Source organism: Aulonocara stuartgranti, assembly GCF_965226115.1.
Source record: "Aulonocara stuartgranti genome assembly, chromosome: 17".
Classification (NCBI taxonomy): Eukaryota; Metazoa; Chordata; class Actinopteri; order Cichliformes; family Cichlidae; genus Aulonocara; species Aulonocara stuartgranti.
The window spans coordinates 16578379-16602134 of NC_138953.1; the positions used below are offsets into that span (position 1 = coordinate 16578379).

The window sequence follows — 23756 nt, forward strand, 5'->3', positions numbered from 1 at the left end:
TTCATTTTTTAAAAGCCATTTAATATACACAATGCATAAACAAAACAAAAAAACCATCACAACTACTTCTCAACTCGTACATTTAAGGTTGGTAGTAATTCTTATAGACCCAAAAAAGAAAACAACAGACAAATTAACACCAGAGAGATGCCACAATGGCAGTTTGATCAATCCTTAATCCAAAGGCATGCCATAAATAAAACTCTTTTGCAAGGAACGAGCTAAGGAGCATTTGTCACAGCAAAATACAATTTCTCGCTCACATCGTTTATCCCATTAACAACACTACAGAACAATCGTGTGTCTAAACACAAGCACACTGGATGCTGAAAAACGACTTAACATTCCCATTTCTTTTAGTCCACTTTTAAATGAACACTGTTTGTAAAATAAAATGTGGTGAAGTCTTTGACCGTAAGGCATGGAGGAACAGCAGCCTAACCCTTTTCCAGTTTCAAGATGCATAGAGGATGTGATATGAGAACACTGAACAGAAAATGATTGTTTAAAAGAAATTCATGGATTCTTTGTTTGCAAAAAGTTTCACATTTTCATATTTTTTTCCTTTATGGCTACATGAATAGTAATGTAAGGTCCAATCTAACAAAACTGGTAAAAACAAACTAGCTAAAACCTCCTAGAAGTTTATTCTATGCTGAAAAAGCACATAAACATAGTTTTCCCTGTAAACTTAACGCAGTACAAACCTAAAAAGGCTTTCTTGTTGTCTTGGTGAATGACAACAAACGTAGTTAAATGGGTAGTGAAGTTAACTGCTCTATTATATAAGACCAATGAATGCCTACAGTTTCTTATCATTTCTCCAACACAAATGTGAGAATGTCAAATTAAAACAGCAATCATTGAGAGTAAATAAAAAATAGAGTCTCCCTTGGGTCAGCTGGGGAAAGTATCGTGTATATTTCTGTACTTTCAGGATTTGTCTGCTCTATGAATCATCCTTAAGTTTATTTTATTGACTGAAATTTATAAATTAATCCTTGCCCCTAATAATACATAAAGTAAAATATTACTTATCCAAACCATCAAGAAAAAATGTTACTAATAGATGCAGTTTGTACTAATAATGTAATGACACTAAAATAAAGTGACTCAATCACACCATCACAACAAACTGAAAAAAAAAACACCTTTAAGTCAAAATGCAGGGCACAAGAGCAGACTCAGGGAGGAGCTACTAAAACCTCAAATGCTTGGTGGAGAAGGAAGAGGAGAAGCAGCAACAGCAGACATCACTGTTTCTTTATTTGCCTTATTATCATTATTATCGACTGTCCCCAGAGCTTTCCTTAACAAGGCAACAACAGTTTAACTGCACTTGTGTGAGTGATTCATTCTGACTTAACAGGTGTCTTGTGGAAAAGGAGTTTCTCTAACCCTAATTGCAGGGACTCTTTGTGACATTATCAGATGTGCATTTTCAATGCAACAGACTGAGTAAGTCAGTCATCAAAAAGACAAAACTTTGAGATAGTCTCGACTTGTAAAAGATAGGGGACACTAACATTTCTACATTTAATTAAAATGTAAATGATCTCAATTAAAAACATTTTATCATTTCTCCTTTTTGGGGAACGGTTGAATAGGTGTCAACATTTCAACTATCCAGCTGTGAAATTCAGTCACCTTTTACACATCTACATGGTCAGACACCAATAGAAGAATTTGCAAAGACTTTTTGCATGGACAAAATAAGCAGCGGAAGTGACAGGATCCAATATGAGCTTTGATCTAAATCAATAGTAGCTTCCAAGCAGTGAGGTCAACAGTTTTAGTCAAATGTTCAGGGAACTCCAACATGTAGGTTCGCATGTTGAAAATGCATTTTTTCTCATTTATTATGTATTACCTTACTTTACACATGTACAGTAGTTTAACGTGTTCAACAGGCAGCCTGTGAGCTCACTGCAGAGGAAATCCTCTAACTTAAATCCTGCTGGCCTGTGATGTAGGCTGTTTGCAAATTTACTGGTGGGACTTCTGTCAGTGTGGTCACTCAATACAAGCATCAGCAGTAATGATGTAGTAGCAGTGAGGCAATGCTCAGTGGTAGCACCTATGATGATCATCATAGCTGAATGAAGAGTAGGCAGCGCAACTAACTTTGAACACCATGTCATCATTGTCATCATCATCATCATCGTCATTTAATGGCCACAGTCCCATGGTGTGAAAAGAAATATCCCCTTCCTCTCCTGCCCTTGTTTCTCCCTGGCAGACTTGCAGTGGTGTCATCCACTCTGCAGCCCTCTGTTGAGCAGTGATGAGCCCGGTGATGCGGGCTTACTCATCGTCCCATGTTTGCTGTAGCAGGAAGTTAGCAGCTAGATTCTCATTCTTCTCACAAGCAAAGTACGCCTGGATGACTAAACCTTCAGGGAATCCCAGTGCTTTTAACTGGAAAACAATGTCATTGACATTTTCAGTCCTCCTTTCACCTTATGGACAATTCAACAAGACTAATAAATGTAAAAACACACCTACTATAAAACATTCATGCTCGTGTTCCTGCATTTATGCATTCATTTGTTGTTTGAAAAATTACATGAAGAAAAACTATTAAGTATACATAACTGCTTGACCAGAATATTGCAGAATACTGCCCTTCAAATTTGTATGTTTTCCAATGTGCATATTTAAGAATTTGTTTCATTAATGCTAACAGAAAAACATCAAGGATCCAGCAACATAATTTTCCATCACTGATGTTTCAACAAAAGTCATGGAAATTCAGTAGCAGGTTGTGTTCAGACTGATTTCCTTTCATATGTTTAAAAGAGAAAACTATTTGTTCCTATGCTTGTGTAATTCTGCACAAATTGTGGAAATTTGGTGGAACTGACTGTGTCAATGTGACTGGCAAACTCACCCTCTCAATTGCCTCTTTCTCCTGTGGGGTGACCTGGATGTAGTTAGTGTGTGGTGACCCATGGGCATCAGCATCTTCTCCTCCTGTATCTCCAGCTTGTGGCTCATTCAGCATCTGTACAAAACGCTCCTGGTGCTCTGTGATTTGCTGCAAGTTACACAGTTGAACTGTATATCAACCACCCAATTTAGGCAAACTACAGTGGACATGGTAAACAATTAGCTCATTCACTGCCAGCCATTTTCAAATGGCTGGCAGTGAAACACAACAAGACTTGCACCACATTTTTGTCTCACTGCGCAATCCCTTACGTGCGCAAACCCTGCACCTCCTTGCAGGTCTACTTTTACTGCTGGTGGGCTTCAGTTCAACTTACGTTGACTGCCATTGACGTCCATAGACGTCAATGGCAGTGAATGAGTTAATATAGTCACTTGGGGGGATTTTACGTCGCATTAACATATCAGAGAAATGTTTCCTGAAAAATACATTTACAGATTTATTTCTTTATTGTTCTTACTATTAGGAACAGTTCTTTGAGATACCTTAAACAGTCAAACAGAAATTATATTAACAGACCCTGACAGAACGCCACTAGAGAACGGTGAGTTTTGTGGTGTGGTACCTGCAGCAGCTGTGGGTTGTCTCTCCCGAGCTGTTGCAGCAGGGCTGGCAGGAGGGCTGGGTTCTGCTGGATGATCTGTCTCATCTGCTGGAACTGAGGCTGGTTCCTCAGGAACTCCAGAGGGTTCCCTATGGAGCCAGATCCTCCTCCAGCAGTGACAGGCTGGCTGCTGGACACAGGCCCTGCTCAGGAGGGGACAAAATGTTAACTGTTGCTATTCAAGAAGAGATTACATTTTATAGGATACAATGTAAAGACAGTAAAACCAAACAGTGAAGTCTGTTCTGAGAGTGGCTTCATAGTTCTGTCTTGGTGCACGGTTTTGCTAAACCAGAAAGACTATCATGAGAAAATTTTGTTACTGCTCAGTGACAAAAATACTTATGAGGCCCTGAAACGAGACCCAGGAAGTGGTTAGGAAGAGGTTGATAAGATTGTCTGAAGCAGTTGGAACAAGACAACCATAGCTGTGTAGCTAGCCACAATGTAGCACATTATTATATACCAGCTAGCCCAAATTCAATAACCCTACAAATGTCACGACTGTTTAGTTTTCTGTCTTCCTTTATGTCAAAAGTGATAGCAGAGCTGTACATTTTAATTTTTCAGAAATTCCTCAATCAGAACATGATATATCATCTTTAAATGGAAACTAGCCAGATAACTCCTTGCTAACTTCATAAATTCTGTTTTCGTGGATGTCTGGATGTCAAACTTAGTTGTTTCACCTTGTAGAGCAGCCACACTGATCATATTATTAAAGATGAAAGAATTTAAACAGTTTGTAACTCTCAGTGATGCCACAGTGTTCGTTTGACTTTGGGACCTGAAGCGGAGTTTGGACCCAGGAGCGGCTAATGACAACAGACTTAAAGACGGGATACCCAGGGGATGCTTCACCAAGTTTGTATGGTTTACATAAGATACATAAACAGGGTGTACCTTTAAGATCAATTGTCTGTATGATCAATTCAGCCATCTATAACAACTCAAAGTTTCTGGTTTCGATCCTTAACCCGTTGGTAGGCAGCTCTGAACACCACATCCAGAACACCTTGAATTTTGTTGAGAAGGTGAGAGACGTCATTATGGAGGCAGATAAAATAATAGTGTTGTACGATGTTACATCTCTCTTCACTTGTGTTCCAGTCACTGAAGCAGTGGCGGTAGTTTGCAAGAGATAACAGGATGACCCCAACCTGAGCAACAGGACCACTCTCAGCACCAACCAAGTCTGTTTGGTCTTGGATCTGAGTCTTAATTCCACCTATTTCACATACAAGGCTCAGTACTACAGGCAGAAACATGTGTGTGCCTTGGCTTCCCCAGTTTCACCCATTGTCCCCAACTTGTACATGGAAGAAGGGGAAAAGAGGGCTCTGTTATCCTACCCTGGAACACCTCCACGTCATTGATTATGTGGATGACACCTGGATGAAAATCAAATCTCAGGACGTACCACAATTCAATAATCACGCGCGAACACATCAAATTCACCACGGAGGATATGACAGGCTAGCTGTGAGATTTCCATCTGTAATGGGGGACATTTAAACGTTGATGTGTACCGTAAACCAATGTATACAGATCAGTATTTAAGGTTTGACTCTCATCATCCACTGGAGGCAAAACTTGGTGTTTTTCTACATGATAAAGAAAAAGTTGCTGTGAAAAGAAAGAAATCTGTCAGCATGACTCTTTTGACTTAAATTGGAAGAAATAAATGTGTAAACTTACAGAAAAAGTTCTGGTAGCTCATTGGCCAGACTGTCCAGTGTTTTGGTGTGGGGTTTAACTGTAGTCATAAAAAACAGAAATTTCTGTAGTAGAAAGTGAAAAACAGAAAGTTTTCTGTCATATAATTGTTTATTTCTTGATTCCTTTGTGTAGTATGAATGGTCATAAGGGAGATTTTTTATCAATAGGAAAAACTGTAAAACTTATGGAAATACAGTTAAAGGTCCAATTTTATTAAACTCTTAAAAGTCCAGTTAAAAATCAAACAAGAAGAATTATAAATGGCTTCAAGTGTATATTCAGACCTGTGAGACTTCTTTAGACACTCAAAACACTGAGATATGGCTCTGTGGTACATGCAGACATTTCTGCATCAAAGACGCTTTGTATAAAGGACAAATTTGGTCAAGCGAAATCCCTTCTGGAGAAAAGTTTTATAGTCAGATCAGAAAAAAATATTTTGACACAATGGCAAGAGGAGTTGGAGGAGTAAAAGTGAGACTTTCACACCTAAGAACACTGTACCGACTGTCAAGCACGGTGGTGGTCTTACCATACTTTGGGAATGGTACTGGTACACAGCACAAAGTGGAAATAGTAAAAAAGTGAAATAATCTAAAAAAGAAATACTTCCAAATTCTTCCTCTGATGATGTTGAAGTTCCACTAGTGATAAAACGTTAGTGGTGTGCAGAATTTTTGTGGACGTTGTGTAGCTTTAGACCACAGTTATTCCAGTTGTCATCTTGGCATCATTTCCGTGTCCCCAGGAAGTTCATGCGGAGGAAACAAGCTGCCTTGTTTAAAACAGAAAGTTAAAGAGAAGTAAAAATAAATAAATAAATTGGGCTCTTACTACTGGGGGGTGCTGGAGGCTGCTGTGGTGGTTCTTCTGTAGAAGGTGTAGAGGGGTTGGCTGGAGTACTATGTCTACTTGGTTGTGGATTGTGCAGATCACTAGCCCTTGCTGGAATACCCTGCAACACATGAACAGTTACTGTATAGTTTACAATACAGCTCAGCATGATTATGAAGCTGGTTAAACTCTCACCATGAGCAAGTACTCCACTGCTCTGTCTGGGTTGTTGTAACTGGCTCTTAGTGCAGCAACAACTTGCTCCCGCTCATATCCTATCGACATAATCTCTGACACCAGGTTTTCATATGCTGGTCCAGTCACTGTGGTAACAACAAGAGAGGTTTTTAGGGGCAGGAAAGTTGACCTGAACCTAGATGAAGTGCGCAGGTTGTTTTTGTGTTATTTGGCACAGTAGATATATCAATAGAACTAAATACAGAATAGTGATACTTGAAAGTCTGTAAATCTGTAAATTAAGAGTTTTCTACCTAAACAGTCCTAGGTCCTTCTTGAGTTATCGCATTTGCAAAATTTTCAGAAAACCTAACCTCTGGCCTTAATATTCAAACTTGTCCAAGATTTCTAGTACTTGAACCTATGGTATAAATTTACATATTTTAATTTGCCTATCTCTCCAGTTATTAATTTCACAAACTTGTGCGTTCACGCTGCCTTTTTGCGCCTCCTCTTGTCTCTATGCAGCCTCAAAGAGATACAACCTCAAATATACAAAAGGTGGGATGTAATTTAAAATGTAAAATTAAGTGGAACACAATGATCTACTAATCTCAAAAACCCATATTAGGGCTGCACAAGTCATTGAATTTTAATCTCGACTTCAATATTTTGGTTTCTCACAGTAGAACAAACGTGATCAAGCAATACTAAAAATAAATGCTCCAATACCCCAGTGTTGTTTAGTTCACTGCAGAACACATTTAACTTATTCTAACCAATGAAAAGACAGACAGTGTAATTATTGTATGATGGCCAAGAAAAACAGTGCAGGGGTTGTTAACATGATCATCCAACAGCATCTATTAAAGTGAACCTGTACGTCACAATATCCACAAATATGCACTGATATCACCAAGGCAATCACAAAAAGTCATATTCATTAAACATGGTGGGCAACAAAAGCTGTAGGAAAATGGTCAACATATTGAACGAAAGCTATGTTACCCATCTTTTCCAAAGTGGAAAAACCTCCCAATATTGTGGAAACGACTAACCGTTTTCATTCAGAGGTTGGTTTGGTTGTACAGATTATTGCCTATTATCTAAAAACTCAGAAATAATACTGGTCCCTCTTTGACCAGAATGGAGGCATTTGAGAAGGCTGCTTCTACTTATACATTGAAAAAGAACTGGAGTTTTGCCTCCTTTTTATGCAAAGTACACAGAACCATCAGCACTGATTTATTTTCTAATGGAATTATGTCATTCCAATTTAATCTTAGCTGTGGTACCAGGGAAGGTTTACTACCGTCACCATTAATATTTGACCTTTAACAACTGCTTTCAGTATGCTGACAACATTCTTCTAGCTTCAGTAATCTCCACACAGCAGCATCTGAGATCTCGTTTATTACTGATTCCAGGGTAGCTCAGGATATGCAGCACGTCACCCACTATGTATGGAAGGTTGGTGGTTTGATCTCTAGCTGCTCCGGTCTGCGTGCCAAATGTCCTTTGGGAAAATACTAAACCTTAAGCTGGTCTCCGATGCATCACAGTATGACTGTGTGTGAATGTTAGATAGAAAGCACTTACACAGGAAAACGTGCTTGTGTGAATGGGTGAACCAGTTCATTTTCCATTTGATCCATTCTCTGAAACTTCACACATCAAGTGTGACATCAGTTAACCAGGTTTATTAAAAAAATATGCAAACCAAAATTCCCACTGTTATTCAGGCTACTCAATCAGCCATTCAAAACTTGGCTAATATGCATACATCTCTGTTGGGTAAGATCAGTCAGGGCGGGATGGCTGTTCCTCCCACAATGCATCTTATTATATCTATATGTTAATCAGTAAAATACTAGTATAGAACTGTGTCGACAAAAAACAAAAACAAAAAAACAAGATTTTACTAAATAATTTTAAAATAGTTTATGTATGAGTACCATTTATGGACCTTATCAAAGATATTGTCTGAAGAGGATGCTGATAACCCAACATAAAAAAAGACACACAAATGGATGAATGAGAAAGAAATTACAAGCCTGGGAGTGATGTCTTATCGTTTTGCTTTTTGTGATTAGTGACTGTTAGTCTTTGTTCTTTGGTTTACTATTAAAGATAGAAAACACTTTGAAGAACATATTTTTTAAAAAGAGAAAAAAGGAGCATTACATCTTTCCACCTGTTGTGATCATTTCTGATAAAACAGCAAACAGTGGACAGATCAACTGAAAGAACATCTCCATGATGTCAGGTCAGCTAGATGATACAAACTTTCAGATACTGTTCATTTGCTGTAGAAAGTTTTTAGGACTGCAACTTCTGCTTTTGTTCTCCACTTTCCAGTGAGATATGAAACATTTTTTGACTAAGAAAACACGTTATTGGTGCAAAAATACTTGCATATGGTTCCAGTTTTACCATCTTTGGATTTTTTCTCATACATTCAGCTAAAAAAATGGAAACAAATTTTGTGTGTGTGTGTGTGTGGGGTGGGGGGGGGTTGAGATGCTGCAAGTAATAAAGCGCCTAAATATATAATTTAAGATTTGTTTTTTTCTTTGTTGTGTGTTATGTCTTGACACAACTGTGGATCATCAGTTGAGTTATGACCCATAGGTCAGAGTTAAGAGACAAACAAAAAGATCAGGACTTAAATTGAGTAAGAAAGTAGCCAATGTCCAAAGAAAAACAGTCTCACTCATTGGAAGCAAGACAGGAATAAATGAGAGGTAGCACCTGACTTTTGCACAGTACTGTACATCATAGGGGCTTTGGCTCAGGAACAGGTTGTCTGCTAATCAGGAGGTTGGTGGCTCGTTCGTATCTTGCCAAAGTATTGCAGTGGGCAAGATACATTTCCAGTCAAGCTTGGGGGGAAAAAATGCTGTCAACTACTGGCTAAAACTGAACTCCACTTATTTAGTCTGTATCTGTTTAAATGCTGAATTTTTCAATAGAAACTACTGTTCTAATTTCCTTACTATCTCCACGTATGCTGTAATATAGAAAATGTTTACTGTATCAGACGCACTCTAATGATTAAAACAAAAAGCACCATATAATTAGTACATTAGTATTTTACTAGTTATGACAAAGAAAAGAATAATCACTGATAATTACCCAGTATTGATGCTGCTTCTTCAAGAAGACCCAGTTCATCAACGAGGCTGAGAGAGATGAACAAACAGATAAAACATGACGTAAATGTTCATTCTAAAGAACCAGGATTTAGGATTTTAAGTGTTCCTTGCTCTATATTGAGGCACTATGATATAACTTAATGCTTATATCCACTACTCAGGTTCTCTTCCTGCATACGATGACTGTTTTTGTGAACTGCCACGATATAAATCAAACTGAATTGAGTGCCAGTAATATACTAAAACTAAAAAAAGTAAATAACATACATCATGTTCAGTTCCTCACTACAGCCACAGCACTAACATGGCCAGAATGAATGAAACACTGATTAAACAATGAAAATGAATCCATATTCACCGTGTTCATCAAGGTTGTGTTGTTTTATGATCAACCTACAGCAGCACACTTATGCTTGAAGAAAAAAAACTGTCACTGCAATTACTACTCAGCTTCACTATACGAAGAAAAGTACTGGGCCACCTACGCATTACATCTAAAGTTGTAATTATCCATGCTCTCACACAAGGCACAAAATGACCTTGATTCTTTGAAGGTGACAAGACATGCAGAAAGTAATTAGAGCTTCTTCGATATATAACCATCTAAACTAGAATAATATGAGCTTACCTACCCATTTTACAACTTCTTATGATATTTCTTGATCAAACAATTAAACTGCCACAGTTTACATAAAACTATTATCCAACCTTGAAGCAGAGGACTGGACTGGTGCTGTGCCAGATGGTTCATTCTCTGGGTCTTCCCTCAGCTCTTCTTCTGACTGGGCAGCAGGGGTGGGGCTATCTGTAGGGACTAACTCAGGGGCTTCCTGTACAGCTTCAGGAGCTGTGGAAGAGGCAACAGTGGCTGTGGAACCAGAGGCCAGAGCTGATTCTGAGTGTGAGTCCAAGGTGGGTTTTGCTGTTGCACCAACAGAAGCCACAGTGGTGTTTTCTTGAACAGAGGGCGGGGCTTCTGAGGGAGGCACTGACTGTGAGGCAGGTACAGCAGCAGACATTGTGTGTGTTGGTGTGGAGGGCACCTGTGTTGGGCCAGAGGCTGGTGCTGGTGCTGCAGCTGAGGGTGGCACTGGAGTTGCAGCTGGCGTGGGAACTGAGTGAGTGGCTGCTTCAGCAGGAGAGGTTGGTTTGGGCTAAAATGACATTTGAGAGCTGATTATTAGTGGTGTTGCTAAGATAGTCAAACAAACACACAGTTACACACATGTAACTAAAACAGAATCAGTTAGGATGCAACCCTGTTAAACTACCCCAAGAAACATTTCCATGTGAGCCCACAGTGGACAAGTGTGGATTAGCCCATGCCCATCATGGTTTTCTCTAGGCGATGCAGAGTGGGCTTTCCCGTAGAAAACCCATATACTTCAAAGGGCAGAACTTCCCTTTATTTATAATAAGTAAATGACTACTATGGAGAAGATTAAACCATAGAACATTATTACACTTTCAGAAATATGACTCTGAGAGAAAGCGACTCATTGAATTCTAATATATTTGTAAGTTTGCTCACTTACAAGGAAATTAATTTTTGTGCCAATTTATTTTAAGTGTGAGAGACAGGATATTAAATATACATTAAAAAACATATTACATCAAAGTTATAAATTGTTGTGCATGTCATTGAGGGAAATAAATCTTTGATCTCCTACAACTGAGCCAGTATTCTGGCTCCCACGGATTGGTCACAACCAATCAGTCAATTTGATCAACTACAGATACTCCTGCACTCAACTCAGTAAGTATATAAAGCACACCTGTCCACAGAATAACTTCTTTCCATTATAACCTCTCCACACCATGGATAAGACCAACGACCTCTTAAAGGACGTCACACAGAAGACTGTAGGCTTGGGAGAAAGTGCTGTGGTCAGACGGAACCAAAATCGATCTCTTTAGCGTTAACTTGACCCACTGTGGAGAAAGAGAGATGCTAGTGTGTGACCCAAAGAAAATCAGCCCACAGCCAAGCACAAAGGTATGTATTGTAAACTCTTGGATGAGAAGCCCCTCTACCAGAACACCGATGATGAGTGTTGACTTAGTATTATAGCATGACAATGACCCAAACCATACCACCAAGGCAACAAATGAGTGCCTAAAAAAGAAGCACGTTAAGATGAGGGATTGACTAGCCAGCCTCCAGACCTCAGTCCTAGAAGATGTGTGGAGGGAGCTGAAAGCTTTGTGTTGAGGCAAGCAGCAGGCAAGGAATCTACATGATTTAGAGAGTTTCTGTGAAGAGGAGTGGGACAAAATTCCACATATAACAACTGTCACCACTGTGCTCGCCAAGTTGGTCATGTTTTGCTCGGGGATCAAATACTTACTTTACTCAATGACATGCAAAGGAAATAATAACTTTTTTGTAATTTTTGCAGATATTAAAACTTCACTAGAAGAACCAAAGGTGTGAAAAAATGTATACCAATTAAATAGATTCAGGAAAAATGAACTAACAGAGGGTTAGTGCCGAAATACAGGGATATGATAGCAGTATTGGTAATACATGGCAGGCAAAGAGTTAAACAGTAGTTTAAAAGTCTTCAGGAGAACTTTGTTGTGCACAACTTTAACTGGACAAGGATTGCAATAAATAACTGTGATAGTGTTAAGAATTGATGCTTAGTGTATAATAGTGTATTGATATCGTTTTTATGGAGGAAGTGCACAGAACCAATATAGTCACCCTGGCAGCCATCACAAGCTATAGTAAAACTGAGTAAATAAAAAAGCAACAAAGTTGTGTGTATAACATGACCGTCTAAAGAAGAAACCAAAGACACTAACCTTGGTAACCATGACCACCACAAAGTTCTTCTCATCGATTCTGTACTCTTTCAGTGGGATATCATCGTTTAAGATTTTGCCTGTGACATTCACACAGAAACAGCAAGTGACAAAAGATATGACAGAATGATTGAACACTGACTATGAAACAGATTTATAGGCTGTAACCTTTACATGTAGGGTGTATAGAAAATATAAACGTAGCCAATGTGAAATCAATCAATGGTTTAGGAAGTCCCATCAAAAAGCTTTGAGCTGAGCATTTTCACTGTTGCTATTTCAGAGACATCACGCACTCATAGTGTGATCCATCAATCTCCAAGGCAAGCAACTGCAAGTGGCATCATCCTTCTTATATAATTTACGAAACGTTTTACGAAACAAAAAGTGTTATGCACTTCTACAATGGCTTCCCTTTTTAAAACTGCAAGATACACTTAAGTTTCTTTTAAAATTTTATTAACATGGTTATGAATATGTTATTAGGCACTTTTGCATTTCAAAACTCTGTTTCCTGCTTTCCTTGCATTTTGCTTATTTGGCTCTGGTTTCTGCTTATTACGTAAAAACTACCACAGTTGTTTCCGGTCAATAATAACACACCTTTAAGCTACCAAAGGTAATTGAGTGGTAATAACACATTATTAATGCTTGTTTCTGACTTGTTACCCTACTATTGCCACTTTCTTACAGAGCTGTGTTTCCACATTATTACCCCCAGTTTTGGGCCATTATTATCCAATTACATAAATTTCAGTGTAATACTCAACTGTAACCACTGTTGCTACCACAAGAGTACTTTAGTGGTTATTACTTTGGTAATTGAATGGTAATAACTTAGAACTTACCACCTTATTATGTTCTGTTCCTCCGTGTTATCCTACTAAACTATTACAAGGCTGTAATAAAAAGCACTACCAATATGTTTTTCTGGAATGTCATATCTTGGGTCAAGCTTTTTAACAAGCTGCTTAAAGCCCTTATCATGTAACTGCATCAGTAATAAGCTAATAATTATTTTCACATCTGAAATAACCTGTGACCAAATGTTTAAGGACCCTCCCCAGTCCAGTCAGACAGAGATCTCTGAGCTATGCCTTAAAAAGCAATCTAGCTGGATATCTAGACTGATATTGACTAGGTCATGTTTTAGGAAAGAAAGGTCACCACAAGGACAAAGACAGGCTGTAGAAGAGAGCCAGAGAGTAATATTTTCTTCTTCTTTTTTGAGTGAATCTAAGTGAATTACTTAAATTTCTCTAGGAGCCACAATAAAAATTCTACTTTTACATTCAGAGTCTTTTGGCCCATATCAGCACCTAATAAGCTCAGACAAATATATGATACTGAACTCACTTTAAGAATAATCAGTATGTGCAGTTTGCTATGTGATCATGAAACTGATCGGAAATAACTAAACTAATCAAAATTTGTGGCTTTTATTTATTATCCTCATAGGTTTTCTCTAACTGATAACGCTGGCAAATGTGTAGTTTGAAGAAACTTTTAATAACTCCTTTAACATGTTAAGAAGGAAACCTTTGATGATGGAGATGACTGATTTCATGAAACAGGCAAGATCGATGACTGTAAAAAAGATGGACGACGTGGCACCCCCACCCCAAATGTCATCTATTTGTGACAGCCTTTTTCTGTCTTACAACAGTGTCGGCATGAGAATAATTAGTACTAAGAACAGAAATAAAAATAATCTAATCTGTTTTTTGTGGTTGATTCATTCATCTAATTAGTTTTGGATTAATGTTTGGGTAACGCTAATAGAAGTCTATCAATGTCAAAAAAGTTTGCCAGTGTGATTTCACGTTTATGTTTGATTAAAATCCAGTAGGGCATGAGATGTTTATGTTAAAACTGCTGCAGTGTTGTCAAATTGTAGGACATGAATGTGCTTATGAATACTAGGGTGACTTTGCTCATTTTTATTAAGAAATAATATTTTTTCCACTGTGCTATCTTGTACCGGTTTCTCTTTTTTGGTAATGACTTTTCTTCATTTGGACAAAACCATTTCAAATGATGCTGAGGAATTGTGCTCTATCATACAAAACAACTGTGTAGGATTGGATATATGCACCTCTACATACCCAGGTGTTGCTGTAACCCATTTACTTGGCACACAACAAATACTTTACCTTGGAATAAAGATAAAAGAAGAGAAAAAAAACTTGTGAATATTATACAAGTAACACATTTAATTATTTACAGGAATATAATGTGTAATACTTCATTGCAAGAGATCAGCTCAAAGAATTAATTACTTCTTTATCTTCTTTCTGTGGCAGCAATGGAAGGCTTATCAGGCTATAGATGACAAACCAGGCTGCAGAAGCAGCAACGCCTCTGTATGAGTGGACTGTAACACCATGACATCAACAACACTGGACATAAAACCTGCTTTCATTCTATCCTGTACTGTCATCAATAGAAAAGTTAGGAAAATATAACATTTGAAGACAATGTCAGAAAATAACATGAAAATGTGCTATTATTACTACTGTTTATATGGCCATCATTAGGGGTGCTCTGATGAAAAAGGGCCTAAACTTGCCTATGCTAACAACCACGTTGTTATAATTACAAAAACACATCGCAACATCTAATTGTTCTACAACATTTAACATCACTCTTTAGCTCCTGTTAATTCATTTGCTAGACTAGCCGTTAGCATACGCACTGTGTTAGAGGCATGTTGCTATCTAGTTAACAATGCTACACACCTGTTACTACTGCACACTCCACAGAGGCCCAGAGTTACTGTTCATTCCATAATTATCTGGAAATTAACTGTTGCCCTGAGATTTTACACAAGACCAAAGATAATATAAAAATGACGTTTTAAACAGTTTTAGATCAAATCACAGAGCACTCTCATACCTGGTAACATGGAAACTTTAAATAAAATGTTAGATTTAAAAGCACAGCAGCAGAAGGCGGTGTCATTTTTCTATTTATTTATTAGAATCATCAACAGATACATTCACCCTGGGGGAAAACCAGTGACCAGCAGGAGCACAGCTGTCCTTTGCCAGATGTTCTGTTTAACTACTGAGAAAGACGTCATTTCAGAAACATCAGGAAGACTGAAGCTCATCGCAGGGATCAAGCAGGACTCAAACTGTTTACCAGCAGCGCCCTCAGAGGGAAATCTTCAGACCTCCACCTTAAGCCCATCCCAGAAAATGTGCAACCCCAGCACTTCATGAACGGTGTGACAGCGACATTTGCTTTGTGTGCTGTTAGAAGTACTGCACATCATCCTCATATAAAGAGGCTCTGGACTCACATGATCAGGTTATATTCAGTCCTGTAGCTAGTTATTAAAATATATATTATCCTCTCTGATTATTCTGGTATGAATGACTCAATTACAAATAACACACGCAGTGTGAAAGAACTGCAGATTAACCTTTTAGTTTAACATACAAGTGACGACCTTTGACCTTCATCAGGTTGTATTCAATGCTGTCAGAGAAAATCTCATGTCTTCTTCATGCAGCTGACTGCATTCAGTCTATTAAACAGAAGCTGTGCAGGTTTGAGATCAGCAGCTTTCTGAAACACCAAACTGAGGTACTGTTTATGCTGATATATAGCAGGCAGGGGTGATTAATCCCTTTGACTTTTTGTCTTTAACTTTATCAATAAAACACCTGCAGCTTTCACTGAAAGCACACAATATGGTGCTTTAGCCTTTGCACTTTTTTCATCAGTTAATGTTGGCGTTACTGCAAAGCGTGAATCATAGGATGATCTGTCTGCTGTCACTGGGTGGTGCTGAGGTCTAATCTGAGGGCAGCCCCTGTAATCACAAAGAGAACAGAATCAACACAAACCGTAACATGTTCATCCTTCAAATCTGAAATAAATCTGATCCTTTCCTGTCCTCACACACTTCAGGATCTGCAGTTCTACACTTACATTTTTTCAGTTCTACAGTTCTGCTGACATTAGCTTTTTATTTACGAAAGTTTACAGTTTAATGTTTACCTTTGAGTTGTTGGTGGTTTTTAAATTGTGATTTCCAAACATATGATGATGGAGCAGCTTTCCAGTCCTGGTGCATCGTGGTCAGCTGCAGGGAAACAGACAAACATATCATCACCAGTGTTTGAGCTGGTGCCTGAGTATTGTAAGCTGTAACCGTGAGAACATTTTCAGTCCTCTGCAATTCACCTACAGTTACAATTGTGCTAATGACGAGTTATTGAACTGCAAGGTTTTTGTAAATTTCGTGTTACTGTCCTTACAGATGTGGCTAGAGAGAGAAAACATGCTGCTGTTTGCACATATTTAATAATCAGCTCTACACAGAGCTGAAGGACAGTCCAGCCTGTTGCTTTTCCAATCTTAACACACATTAGTTAGTGACTGAACAGGCCGGTGACTTTTCTCTGTTTCTCATGTAACTGGTTTCAGCGCCTCACCTTCAGCTGCGGGTCTGAACATCCTTTAGTTCAGTACAGTCAGAGCAGCTGAGCAAATGTCTGAACTACAGCACTGAATTTAATGAACATTCAAGCTCAAAGTGTCGGCTCTCAGTTCATTCATGTGCACAGATTAACTGATGAACGCCGCTTTCCCTGACAGCCGACTTCTCATCGTAGCTAGCTAGCCAAGGACATAGTTGCTAAATAGCTGACAAACACACATTTAACTTACCGAAAAAGTACGCCAGGGCCTCGGGTCCTTCTGTCGATTAATCCAGTTTACTGCAGAACACCTCACGCTGTCAGTTTGAAACAGTCCATTGTGGTTTTGTAAACGCTGGACCTCCTCTCTGGGTCCTGATCCATTCCCAAACAGAGAAGTTTGGGAATGGTTTGTGCAAGTTTCTCCGTGACTGCAGCTGCCAGTCAAAGCTGTTATGATGACCCCAATTCAACAGCATTATGGTAGTAGTCAAACTCATGAGACTTATGCTCACCTTTAATTCCAGTTGTGACATTTAAATTTTTCTAATATACATTTAATCTGGGGCAGCATATTGTGTGGTGGTTAGCACTGTCGCCTCACACCAAGAAGTTTGTGGGTTCAAATCTACCATGTGTCCGAGGCCTTTCCGTGTGGGGCTCTCCCCCGTGTTTTCTCCCTGGGTCCTCCTCTCACAGTCCAAAGACATGCACTAAGTGGGGTTAGATTAGCTGGTCATTTTAAATAGGTGCAAATGTCAGTGCAAGTGGTTGTCTGTCTCTCTGTGTCGGCCCTGCAGCAGACTGTCCAGAGCGTACCCTGTCTCTTGCCCTATGGCAGCTGGGATAAACTCCAGCACCCCCACGGCCCTGAATAGATAAGCAGAAGAGGACGGACGGACGGATGAATACGTTTATTTTGTTCAGAACATGTATTATTCCATATAGCAATGAGAAATCTTTTCTGCAGAGAAAGTACTTTTAGATTTAATACTTTAAGTTAAATTTTCCAATTAAACAGTTTAGTGTGTTGAAGCAGTTTTACTTTCTGTTTTTTTTCCAATGTATTTTTTGTGGCTTTTACTCTTTATTGTGTTCGGACAGTGGAGAGAAGACAGGAAAGCTGGGGATAGAGAACAAATAGAAGCAATAGCAGATTGGAGCCTGGACCTCTGCTTTAGTCTTACAGCATATGGAAAACCTGCTCAGCCCAGTGAGTTAGATTAAAATCCTTCAGTCAGGAAGTTGAACATAGTGACATTTTGAGTAATGTACAAGAGAAGACAACAATTTTTGTAATTTTATTAATATATACTGCAGCAAACATATAAGGCTTTCTTCCTAAATGTATAAAGATGGCAGTCTTCATTTCAATTATATCTGGACTGCTTGCTGTGGCGGTCTCTACTAAAACTTACTTAGGTATTGTCACCTGTTTCTCAGACAATCTTTTAAGATCAGATGATAGCGGGAGAGGTCGTGAAGTGGAGAACTGTTTAAATGCCACATTTGTTGCAGCTTATCCACCTCTGCCACAGCTGTTCTATTCAATTTAATTACTATAATTATAGTGTGTTTGCAGTCTGCATTTCCCAAATTAATTATACTGGGTAAATTATTATTACTATTTTTTTTTTTGAGGTAATGACATGAGAAACAACGTCTGATTAAAAATCAGCTATTATTTTCTCTTAACCCTCAAGCTTACCTGCATAGATGAGTTTCTGTCCCACTGAAGGAAATGCATCTTTACCTCTGTGCTCTTCTATTTTCTCCTTCAGGGCTTTCACCTGTCAAACATATCAAGAAATATTAGGTGGAATGAGCTCTTCTTACTATCCTTTGTCTGCGAACTGACAGATCCATTTATCTCACTGTCTCACGTCAAAGTGATTATTTGTGATTATCGATATAACTGAAAATGTAACTATTTAAAATGAGAGCACAGTTAAGAGTTTGATTGTTGCTTTTATAATTCCAGTTATAACGCTGCCTAATATGTTTTGACAGTTTAACTGCATACATCTGTCACAAAAAACAAGGCTGTTCATTGTTTTTACGTGACATATTAAAATCAGAGTTTTTAAAGAAAATATTTTCCTAAATTGAAAAATAAATAATGGACTGGTTCTTATATAGCGCTTTTCTACTCTTCTGAGCAGTCAAAGCGCTTTATACAACTGTAATAAATAATCACAAGTACAGTGATGTTAAATACAATTACTTTGACTTTTTGGGAGATTTTCTTACTTTAACCGGAGACACAAAGTGTTGCTGTATTACATCTCCTGGTTCTCATGAGGATTTCTAATTAGAATATTGTTATAAGTTGACGTGGATTAATTTATGCCTTTTATTAGTCTGTGAATTCTTTTTAACAGCTGCACCTCTTTGCATGTTAAACTATGATCCCCTGGGTCCTCCTGTACTGGCCTGCTGTCTCTCTCTGTCTGTATGTGTGTTTTGTCTTCCGATGGCTTGTTCCAGAAAGCATCTCCCACCCTGTGCCCCTCGACCCTCCTGATGAGCCACACCTGGCAGCTGTTGGCTAATTAACCCTCCAGGTCCAGGGTTTAATTGGCCGTTTTTCACTACTTTTGATTTTGTCTTTGTATTTCACCTTTAAAACTTGCCTTGTTTGATATCATTCTCTTCAGCACAACCTCACATGTCTGAATTTAGAGTTATTGTTTTATATTAAGACACCGTGTTAACAGAATTGATCTAAAATTACACAAAAATCATAAAAAAGTTGGAAAAAGTTATATTTTTTACTGTAAAAACCACAAACATGTTTATTGTTTAAATGCAAATATACATTGTAAATTTAAACAGCTAATGCCTCGGGGGTTTTCTTTGTACAACCATTTAAAACTACTACTAAAATTAAAATTACAAAACAATTAGGTGTCACAATAAGATGCCACACAAATTCTTTGTGCCACTCCAAAAATAGTTTCTGTTCACCACAAGACAGCGAACAAATCACAGGGATAACCTGCAGGCCTGACATCACTACTGTTTTTACTGTTTCTTCCCGCACTAGATGTGATGATAGTATTCAGAAAAAAACATGAAGTATTTTTCTTATCATAACTCTGGTTTTATGTAGCCCATCAACACAATGTTAAAACTGGTACAGAGTTTGAAGTCCACACTTTCAACACAAGTATCAGCATCAGAATACGTTATTTTCCCTAATAACGTTTAGTGGTTAAGCAGAGACCACCACCCTGGCAGCTGAAGAGCCCCCCCCCCCCGAGTTCCACTGATGCACCAGAGGCCCCCGCACCAGGGCTGGGCCACCGTGCATGCAATCACCACCACCCTGGCAACACACTAACCAGGACCCAAGCCCCCCAGGCCCAGCCAAAACCCCAGCCCGGTGGCGGAGAACCCCCAAAACCCTCCAGTTCATGAGGAGAGTCTTCTTGGCGATGCATAGGGCGGTGAGAGCCATGTGAACTGTATTCATCTCTGTAGTGCCATCATGTAAGTCGCCCAATAAGCAAACTGAAGGGGAGGCTGGAATGCTACATTTCAGACACTTTGACAAGTCTTCACATATCGCACGGCAAAACCTCTGAACAGGTGGACAGAACCAAAGAGCGTGGATGTAATTGTCAGGTGTATGACCAGTTGTTACATGATGTAAAACCCATCATGAACATCTGTTGACCTGTATAGTGCAGTCTGTGTAGTATTTTGCATTGTATTAATTGTAGACTGGGATTTCTAATCAATTTAAAGGTTTTTAAACATATCTGAGACCAGACTGATAGATATATTTTAATCAGCTTATCGAATAATCTGAAACTCTTGAGATTGTTTTTTAATATAATTACCTCAAAAAGAGAGTGGTTTGTGAGTGTTGGAGAAAAAATAACACATCATCTGCATAAAGACTGATTTTATGTTCTACGTTCTTGCATTTTATGCTCTCGATCACTATAGCCTGGTTTTAGTAGGAGACTAATGTTGGGAGAATTCATATTTGGTGGTAGTCTGACATTTTCCTTGATTTCCTGCAGCATTCTGTGGAATACTGGTGCCAGAATGCTCTACTTGAAATCCATCTGGACCTGGAGCCTTACTATTTTGCGTACTTTTCAGGGCTTTCTGGAGTTCACCTGATGTCAGCGGTGAAGCCAGTGACATTGCTTGACTGTCTGATCCTTTCAGAAAGATTACGTTGTCAAGTAATGGATCGATTTCGTTTTTTGATGGGTTCATCTGTTGGTAATATGAAGTTTTGTAAAATTTCCTGAAAGTGTTGTTTATTCTTTCAGGGTCATATAATGTGTTCCCAGATAAGTCTTTAATGGCACCTATAGTCATTTTTCTTTATTTATTTTTAACTGGTTGGCTAGAAATCGACCTGAATTGTTACCATGTTCAAACTTTTGCAAGCAGTCTTTGTAGTAAGAATTGATTTTTTTTATTGAAAATTTCATTTAATTCTAGTTTTGTTTATGTATTTTTTTCAGAATTTTCCTGTTCCTGGGAGGACACTTCTACGATTTGATTATTTCTTCTAATTCCTGAATACGTTTGTTTTCTCTTTTCTTTTTATGTGACGAGAATTAAATTATTTTACCTCTCATCACAGCTTTTCCTGCTTCCCAGAAAACAGATGCTGATGGTCCAGGCAGATCATTACAGTCTAAATATAAAGCTCACTGTTTTTTAAATATTTAATACAATCTTCATCTTTAAGCAATGATGTATTTAATCTCCAGTTTTTACTTGGTGGAATGATTTTCTTACTTATTAGAATCAAAGATACAGGAGCATCTCAGTATCTCAGTGCATCTCAGTGTCTGAAATGTCACTTTACAGTGAGCTGCTGACTAGGAAATAATAGAAACGAGAGTAGGAGTGATGGATATGTGAGAATAAAGTATACTTCTTACGGTTAGGGTGGAAGGAACGCCATGCATCGCAAAGTCTGAAATTGATCATGTACTGTTTAACTATATTTGTGGACAGCCAATTGCGCTGAGTTCCTGCTGAATTCAGCTGTCCATTTCTTCATTTAGTCCAAAGTTGAGGTCGCCCCCAAGAACAAGTAAGCAATCTAGGGAGAGTGCAGTAAAAAAAACGTGGAAGAATGAGCAGCCGTATACACTTACAATACAGAACTTTTTGTTAAGTATGGATAATTTAATAATTAGAATTCTTCCCTCTGGATCTATAACTGTGAGTACTGTGAAATTAATATTTTATGTGTTAAAATCACTACATTCCTCTGCCTGGAGCTATAGCAGGCTGAGAACACATTAGGAAACAAAGGTGTTTTAAGTTCATGCGGCAGGTCTCTGAGTCGCTTGTAATAAAACAACATATGCCTGTAGTTTGTTTTAAGCTGGTTCAATATCTTTACCCTCTTTTCTCTGGAGCCAGCTCAATGCACAGTCCATGTGACAAACCTCATGGCAATCAAGCGCACCAGTATAACAAAAGGTCCACTTGGGAAAATAAATGTGTTGGGTGAAATTTCCATTTTAAAAAGATAATAGTAATGAATTGAGCAATTTTACATTTTTAAAATGACTTGACAGTTACATAAAAAGCTATAAGCTCATTATATAGCTCATGGTACACTTTTACATCAGTATATATTTGCATAACCAACTGATAAGAAGACATGTAAAGAAGAACTAAACACCAAACACTGTGTGATGCCAATGATTGTTACAGTCCCTGCCATTAACATGACATAATACTTAAAACGTTATTAAAAACGTTATTAGCTTAATAAACATAATTTAATTTGATGAACTATTATTTGATGGGGAAACTTTTTTTTTTAATCTAACAGATTTAACGATCAGCCATCCCAGTGTTACATTTGCGGACAGGCTTAAAATACTGCACCGTCATTCATGGTGATATACTGAAACAAGTCCGAGTGAAACAGTGTCAAGTGAAATAAAAAAAACACACATATTTCCGGTCTGTTATTTCAACGTACACACATGCTGCTTATTCACTGCATAACATCACAACGAAACCCAGTGAATACGCAAACACCATCCATGAGTAAACTGCAGATCTTCCATTCATGTAGCTTCTTCCGCATGGTTGTGGTTGGGATGGAGCCGACTTTTCGATAGTGTTTTATTATTTTATTTTGAAGGAAAATGTGCTCTATTCCTGTCTTTCCTGCGCTATAGTACCTTATGTGAACTCTGCGATACTGCAGAACTGATAACTTGTCTGGAAGCATTTTTGTCACATCGACGTAATGTTATTTATTTTGGGGGGTTTGTAATAAAAAAAACAAACAAAACTGATTTATCTCAATTTAAACACCCTTTACTATGGCTATTTCCCCACACCGGGTAAAATTCCCGCATGCCTCAGCCAGCCCCCCGAGCCCGACCATGTTTACTTCGGCCCCGTTAACTTCTACTCACCGTCAGTTCTGGGTCTATTTCGATTCTGAACGTCTGCTGTTGGAGTGTCTTCAGTGTTATAGTTAGCATCTTTCCGGTGGTTCTCGGACAACAGTGGACTCGGAAGAATTTCTCAACAGCAGCAGCTCTTTTTTTGTCAGTATTTTTCCGGCTCTGTGTATATGTGTGACTCAGCTGTCTTAGTGCCGCTGAGCATGCTGGCCACCCACGCCATCTACTGCTGGAGTCACAGTATGACATGCTGTTGACTTCACATCCTGTCGGAAATACCCAACTCTAAGCACAAAAATATTTACAATGATTATAATTCAATTAAATTCAGTTTAAATCACAACACAGCTACCTCAAGGAGATTAGAATTTTTAATTAGAGCCTCCAAATTTAACTCACATATAGTCCCTTTAGTACAGATTGCCAGGGATTAGAGCTATCAATGCAACTATTTGGTTTTTGTCTATTCAAAGCTCGCCTGTCAAACTCAGTCAGCTGATCACGCTGAATGAAACATTTAAAATGTTCAAATGTAATCAGCGACATCAACTGAAGCAAGCTGCAGCCCAGTGCGTCACAATAAATGAGCTATACAAATATGCAAAACAAAAAATAATAATTTTTTTTTTTTTTAAAAAGGATGCATGGTGAATGGCAAATTAGACTTTG

At 38.4% G+C, this 23756-nt stretch overlaps 2 protein-coding genes across 3 annotated transcripts in view; one reads left to right on the forward strand and one right to left on the reverse strand.

The window, feature by feature from the left end:
- rad23ab (RAD23 homolog A, nucleotide excision repair protein b) lies at window positions 1-23299 on the reverse strand. Of its 2 annotated transcripts, none has more exons than XM_082510296.1 (10): window positions 23097-23299; window positions 18386-18467; window positions 12248-12327; window positions 10148-10593; window positions 9420-9466; window positions 6303-6430; window positions 6108-6228; window positions 3516-3697; window positions 2891-3037; window positions 1-2418 (listed from the first exon to the last, which is right to left on the reverse strand). In XM_082510296.1, the coding sequence occupies exons 1-10, from the start codon at window positions 23163-23165 to the stop codon at window positions 2305-2307; spliced, it is 1416 nt and encodes a 471-aa protein (XP_082366422.1). In that variant the 5' UTR covers window positions 23166-23299; the 3' UTR covers window positions 1-2304. The 2 variants fall into 2 exon arrangements, with proteins under 2 accessions (XP_082366422.1, XP_082366423.1); XM_082510297.1 differs by lacking the exon at window positions 1-2418 and adding an exon at window positions 5253-5310 and having other exon boundaries at window positions 2897-3037.
- arhgap39 (Rho GTPase activating protein 39) overlaps window positions 1-23756 on the forward strand; it is a 103133-nt gene that overhangs the window by 1110 nt on the left and 78267 nt on the right. The window lies entirely within an intron of this gene.

Excerpts from the sequence above, each read along its gene's own strand:
- rad23ab (XM_082510296.1), bottom strand. The coding sequence starts at position 23,165 with ATGCTAACTATAACACTGAAGACACTCCAACAGCAGACGTTCAGAATC. Across the intron at positions 9,467-10,147 it reads GTCCAGTCCTCTGCTTCAAG|CCTCGTTGATGAACTGGGTC; the intron begins GTTGGATAATAG and ends CATCTCTCTCAG. Across the intron at positions 3,698-6,107 it reads GCCTCCAGCACCCCCCAGTA|GGCCTGTGTCCAGCAGCCAG; the intron begins GTAAGAGCCCAA and ends CCTCCTGAGCAG.